At 44.9% G+C, this 7,157-nt stretch overlaps 1 protein-coding gene across 3 annotated transcripts in view; it reads right to left on the bottom strand.

Annotated features, from left to right (window-relative positions):
• Positions 1-7,157, bottom strand: part of LOC116075205 (sodium/glucose cotransporter 1-like) — a 48,477-nt gene that overhangs the window by 22,900 nt on the left and 18,420 nt on the right. For all 3 annotated transcript variants that reach the window (XM_031348236.1, XM_031348238.1, XM_031348237.1), the window contains one exon: positions 960-1,177. In XM_031348236.1, coding sequence (XP_031204096.1) covers positions 960-1,177 — 218 coding nt within the window. The remainder of the gene's footprint in view (positions 1-959; positions 1,178-7,157) is intronic.

The following is a 7,157-nucleotide window of genomic DNA, read 5'->3' as shown; positions in this document are numbered from 1 at the left end:
CCAGCCTGGTCTATAGAGTGAGTTCCAGGGCAGCCAGGGCTACACAGAGAAACCCTGTCTCAAAAAAATAGATAGATAGATAGATAGATAGATAGATAGATAGATAGATCTATATATATGTATAGATATAGATATAGATATAGATGTATAGATAGATAGATAGATAGATGCTTAAATAAAGCCTGGAAAATGATACCACCAGCTGACATGCCACTGTACATGGGGGAAATTTCACAACACCCACCCCTAGATAAAGGTTTATAAGCAATCAACTGCTACTGAGAAAAGGAGAATCACTCTTCTTCAGTCCCAGCCCCGCCCCCATAGGGGCTAAACACAAGTGGTCAACCCTGAACACACACCTGTGAGCAACACTGGAATCAACAGGCTATATATATATATATATATATATATATATATATATATATATATATATATATATATATATATATATATATGTATGTATATATATGGATGTATGTATTTATACACACGTATATGTAATGATAATATTTTTAAAAATATTTTTAAAAGGTCATGAACTGAAGGGGACATAGGAGGAGTGGGAAGAGAAGAGAAGGAGGGGTATAAATTATGTAAATACAGTACTCATGTATGAAATTCTCCAAAAAAACCTTTTTAACAGCATAAAAGACATCAGAAATTTATAAAACAGAAACACGCATAGAAGTTTCATACAAAGCTAAGGCCTCCGAATCAAAAGATGGAAGGTACTTCAGAAGCATATTATCAAGGCTACAGTATGGGAGATACTTAAACAAGAATGAAGTTCACTGTGTATATCCACTGGGGGGGGGGAGGAAGGCATTTCTTACAATGTTATTGAGGCAACAACTGCAGATTAGGAGGCAAGCCGTGAGCAAGCCGACCAGCCGAGGTGGCCTACATATGCAGGGACAAGAAAGGACAGTCACTTCCGTAATCATGCGTTTAATTACCTGATCAGCACACGCGTAGAACAGAGAGACAGTAGTGGCACCTAAGACGAGTCCGGGCCAGGGGATGTCTCCAGAGACAGGTCGGAAGATATGGAAGGCATCCTGACGAGGCTTGTAGCACTCGGGCTTGGCAGTCCAGTTCCCCTGCTGGATCTGACTTGGGATGGCTTCTGGGTACCTATTCACCAGCTTCTGATACCCTCCCACTTCGTAAAAGGCTTTGGAAACAAAAACGAAAACAAAACACTAAAAACGTCTTCATCAGTTCCTTGATGAGTATCATAGACAACACAACCGAAGACCCAACATTGGAAGTAAGACCCAGCGTGACCGTCTGTCTCCCACTGTAAAATGTAAGAGTAGGGTACGATCAACGCGTTAACGCGTTAGGGATGCGAGAAAAGACTAGCACTTCCATCGAGAAGAAATTCGGTGGACACAGGATTGTGTGCTCAGAAACCCCACCTCTTGGGCTGGTAAGATGGCTCAGCCGGGTTAAGAGCACCGACTGCTCTTCCGAAGGAAACCCCACCTCCTTTATCTGGTTGTAGAACCCTTCTTTCAGAGCTATGTGTGCTTTAAGTAGCATGAGTCAAATCGTCCCCTTTCCCAGTCTTCTGGAGGGCCCTGGCTTAGCTGACATTCCCTGTCTCCTTGGTCAGCAACCAGTAAGTGAGGAATACACACAAGCAAGCTCCTTGCTGGACCAGAGAGAATAAGCTGAATAGAGGATTCTGCTGAAGATGTCAGAAGTGTCACTTCCTCTGGGTTCTTGTTAGTGCAACATCCGGGAGATCATTTGTCTACCTGGTCCATTCATAACCCTGGATCCAGCCATACCTGAAGGCCTGGAATTTTTATCCATACAAACTAAAAATGGTTTGGTTTTTAGTTTCTAACTGAAATTCCAACATAAATTATCTAAAGAATCTTGGTTTAAAAAATAAATTCGCATTCTTTTCCCTTCGATGCCAACAAGATGTTATACATCTTAGTTAAACTTTCCTCCATGTCAAAGGCCAGCTTTGGCATCACAGGGTAAACCGCGGCAGGCAGTTGATGGAGGTCAGCACTGAGAGTCAGGCCAGATGCTGCTGGCTCTGGCAGCCAGTTATTAGAGACAAGAAAGGAAAAGAGTCAAACACACACACATACTCACACACACACTCATACACACACACACTCCCATACACTCCCATGCACACTCACACACTCACACATACACTTACACACACACACTCACACACACACTCACACATACTCTTACACACACTCACATACACACACACTCTTACACACACTCATGCACACACTCACATACTCACACACTCTCACACACTCGTGCACACACTCACACTCTCACACACACTCACATACACACACATACACACTCACACACACAAGCACACATACATACACACACACACACACATACAGAATGCCTGAAGCAAAAGGCAAGCTCCAGCGATTTATTCCTTCTCTTAACCCCTTCTTATACCCCTTAAGACAAAATTTTTTCTATTAGGAAGAAAATTACCTCATAGCCACAAGTTACACATCTTCCAAAGACAGTCAGCACAAAAACATATTCTTCAAAAACAGACTAAAATCATTAGACAAAAGGAAATCACAACAGGATAGCGATTGCGTATTTCTTACATGAAACTTATGTGTAACTTAACAATTCTCACTTATCTTTCTCTCCACAAGCTCGTTGTGACCTCAAGGAGGTCACTTTTTAGTCACATATTAACAAAGATTAAGCAGGCCAAGTCTGTAGCAGCAAGTTTCTCCCTGTGCTTGATTAACAACAAACTGTACTTACCAAGAAGCAGGTCATCTGCCTCACATCTTATTTTTTTTTTAAGGTTTATTTATTTATTATATGTAAGTACACGGTAGCTGTCTTCAGACTCTCCAGAAGAGGGCGTCAGATCTCATTAAGGATGGTTGGGAGCCACCACGTGGTTGCTGGGATTTGAACTCAGGACCTTCGGAAGAGCAGTCAAGGCTCTTAACCGCAGAGCCATCTCTCCAGCCCCCACATCTTATTTTTTGAAGTTCTGATTGGCAAGGCTGGCTAACCATCTGTTTTCTGTTCTTGGACTCATAATAGAATTATTTGCTCTTTATTATAACCTGGTACACATCAAAAGCCTGTTAACTTATCCCTAGATCACAAGATCAAGGAACTCAGGCTTGACTTAGGGTTCATGCTTTCTTCCTTCATTTTAACTTGGCCCAAGCCTATTCTTCCTGCCTCTACAATTACATCCTTGTAATGCCTGAACGTTCACTGCACTCCTTTCTCTAACTCAAGTCGTACTATCAGGAAGAGGCAAACTTCATTCTTGACTCTAACTTAAAACTTTCTACCACCTGTCCTAACTTCCTAACTTTATACTTTCTATCAACTACCCTAAACTCTCCCAAAACTATTTAAATCAAGCTTACTTCCCAAAACTACTTACTTAAATCAAGTCAGAAGTTCCATAACATCATTAATTCATCTAGACAAAGAACTTTCATCTTTGTGTTGATCTGCTAGACACTTGCCCAACAGAGTGGGCCCTCACCCAGGAAGTGATCACAGCAGGCTGTAGGCAGTGAGGGCCTCCCAGTGTCCACTCACACCACGCCAAATGAATGAGGAGTGTGGCTGTGCTGGTTTGTATGTGCTTAGCCTAGGGAGAGGCAGGATTAGAAGGCGTGACCTCGTTAGAGTGGGTGTGGCCTTGTTGGAGTGGGTGTGTCCCTGTGGGTGTGGCTTTAAGACCCTCATCCTAGCTGCCTGGAAGCCAGTGTTCTGCTTGTAGCCTTCAGATGAAGATGTAGAACTCTCAGCTCCTCCTGCACCATGCCTGCCTGGATGCTGCCATGCCCCCACCTTGATGATAATGGGCTGAACTTCTGAAGCTATACGCCAGCCCTAAATGAACATCCTTTATAAAAGTTGCCTTGGTCATGGGGTCTGTTCATAGCAGTAAAACCCTAACTAAGACAATGGTGATGACAAACATGAGAAGGCACATCAGAAGCAAGAAGCAATCCTGAGATGAAGTCTCTAGGGTCAGGCCTCACCAGAACACACCCGTAGCAGCCAAGTGGGACCATGTGCTGTCTCCAGGGAGCTCACTAGCCCACTGTGGCTCTTCCTGCATGGTGGTGCCCACCACCTTCAGAACTTATGGCATTCTCCCTTAATGTCCTAGGTGGTACAAAATCTTAACATTAAAGTCGTATTTAAAATCTACTAAAACATCTACTTAACTATGTTTTATTTTATTTTGGCATGTAAACACCTGTTCCCTTGAAACAGACTCAGTTTTTTCATTTTTTGTTTTTTGGGGGTTTTTGTTGTTGTTGTTGTTGTTTTGGTTTTTCGAGACAGGGTTTCTCTGTATAGCCCTGGCTGTCCTGGAACTCACTCTGTAGACCAGACTGGCCTCAAACTCAGAAATCCGCCTGCCTCTGCCTCCCAAGTGCTGGGATTAAAGGCGTGAGCCACCACTGCCTGGCCAGACTCAGTTTTTTCATGAATTAAGATCTATCTGGAAGTTAACCTTAGCCAGTGAAAGAGTATAATATTAATAAAAGACACATCACCGGGGGCTGGAGAGATGGCTCAGCGGTTAAGAGCACTGACTGCTCTTCCACAGGTCCTGAATTCAAATCCCAGCAACCACATGGTGGCTCACAACCATCTGTAATGAGATCTGATGCCTTCTTCTGGTGTGTCTGAAGATAGCAACAGTGTATGTAGATATAGTAATTAAATAAATCTTTTTAAAAAAAAAAAGACACATCACCACCGTTGTAGCTTTCTATAATGGTTTCCATCTGCCTCTTAAAGAGGTTTCATTGATGAGTTGTGAGAGCTACACTTGTCTGTGGGTCTAAGGATGAGTATTTAGAACGCAGTTAGAAATGATACTGCTTTGAGGCAGCGGCAGTGATGAGTTCTCTAGGATTCAGGCCGTGGGCTACGTTTCCATTACTGCCTCTCCTATTGAGAGGGCCCTAAGTCCTACTAGGTGTCTGTTGGTTACACCCAAGATACAAGTGTCACTCCTGCACTTTGGGGTTATCTTGACATTCTGGTCACACACATTATAGTTAGGCAGGAGTATTGACTACTCACTCCCACACCCTTGGCAGCTGGCATAGCTCCTTCCAGTAAGTAGAGTGCCTAGCCCCAACTGATCTATCTCTGAGTAGCCCCGAAACCTACAAGGAATGTCGCAGAAGAAGCTGGCAGAAAGATTGCAAGAGCTGAAAGACTTGAAGGTCTTCTATAAAATAGTGTCTTCTATATATGGGAAGGAAGCTGAGCCCGGGAAATCTCAAGAGTTTGGTCACCTAAACAAGGCCCTGTTCGACGACACCAACAGTTGGCATGCCCATGTGGATGTGGGAAATGAGACAAGTTTATTTCCTAATCCTTCTCCAGCCACTACTTGATGCTTTAAGACTTTAAAAGTTTTGTTCATCTGATAGGCTGAAAGAGTATCTCATTTCTCGGTTTCGTTTGACTTCTTAGTTTCAAAGATCAAAGTCTCATCCCTAGATGAAGAGCTACGCAAGCGATTAACGGGTGCTGAGACAGGGAGAATCAATCTTCTGCAAACCCACTAACAGGTTATCCGCTTCTATTCCGTCAGTCTTAAAGGCATCTGCAGATGAGCGACACTCTCGTGTTTATAAATTTACATGTGCATACAGGTAAAAATTATAATTTAAAAATAAGGGGTTATGAACTTGAGAAGGCATGGCAGGGGGCACAGAGAGGAAAGAATGGGAGATACAGTATTCATATATGATTTTCCAAAACATAAAAATAAAAGTTGTGCCGGGAGGTGGTGATGCACGCCTTTAATCCCAGCATTTGGGAGGCAGAGGCAGGCAGATTTTTGAGTTCGAGGCCAGCCTGGTCTACAGAGTGAGTTGCAGGACAGCCAGGGCTGCACAGAGAAACCCTGTCTCGAAAAACAAACAAACAAACAAACAAATAAAAGTTGTAAAAAGGCAAGTGTGGCTGTGTGGCCACAGCATGGTAGGGTGAGCAGACAAGAGGATTTCTGGGCCTTTCTAGCCTAGCGTCAGGGAGTCAGAGTTGGAAATCCTAGCGAAAGCGCTAAAGCAAAACAACAGATTCTCCTCCAGCTGCTCGCCATACTTCTGCACATGCGCACTCCTCCAGCCTCATTGTCCCCCCCCCCCCCCCCCCCCCCCCCCCCCCCCCCCCCCCCCCCCCCCCCCCCCCACACACACACGCACGTACGCGCACCAATCACACAGAGGCTGGCTCTCAGCCTGAAAGAACAGACTCGCCCTCATGCCACAGCCAGTCTCACACACCAGTGGCCAAAAGGAAGTTCTGGAAAGAAATAAAGTAAGCATCGTAAGCCAGTAATAAAAAAGGAGACCAGATGAACCGAAAAGTGCTCCACCTTACAGTATCTGGGAGTTAAAAAGTAAAACAGCTCTGAGAGATGAGACGCTTTTCAGCCTGTTAAAAATGAGCAGGCTGGATAAAAACCAGAGGAAAAAGGTGTGTGTGTGTGTGTGTGTCCCACTTGTTACAGCTCAAAAGTCACTCGTGATAGTCCGAGCAAGGTGGGAACAAAAGGACTCTGCCAAAGGCTGCCTATCTCCAGACAGCTTACAGACTCCACTTAAATAGTGGTGTGGTTTGTTGTTGTTGTTGCTGCTGCTGGGTTTTTTTGTTTGTTTTGGTTTGGTTTGGTTTTGGTTTTTCGAGACAGGGTTTCCCTGTGTGTAGCCATGGCTGTCCTGGAATTCACTCTGTAGACCAGGCTGGCCTTGAACTCAGAAATCCGCCTGCCTCTGCCTCCCAAGTGCTGGTAATAAAGGCGTGCGCCACCACCGCCCGGCAATAGTGGAGTGTTTAATGTCTTCTCTCTGAGGCTGCACATATACCACAAGCACGCCTGCCCGCCGCCTCCACTCTGCTGAGCCCTCTAAATAGGCCATTAGTCCAAGGGCGCATGGGCTGGGGAGGGGCGCGCTGGACCACAGCCCTGGAGTCCATCATCTGCCCTTCACTGCTTCACTCCCCTCACCCCTGCAGTGAGGTTGCCTTCGCAGCTTTCGGCATGACCTTTGACCTGCTCACCTTTGACCTGTTCTTGGGTTCTAAGATGCAGCAGCTCATGACCCCCCACCCCCGTGTAAACC

Source organism: Mastomys coucha, unplaced genomic scaffold, assembly GCF_008632895.1.
Source record: "Mastomys coucha isolate ucsf_1 unplaced genomic scaffold, UCSF_Mcou_1 pScaffold3, whole genome shotgun sequence".
NCBI classification, from domain to species: domain Eukaryota; kingdom Metazoa; phylum Chordata; class Mammalia; order Rodentia; family Muridae; genus Mastomys; species Mastomys coucha.
This window is presented reverse-complemented; position numbering and strand designations above follow the sequence as displayed.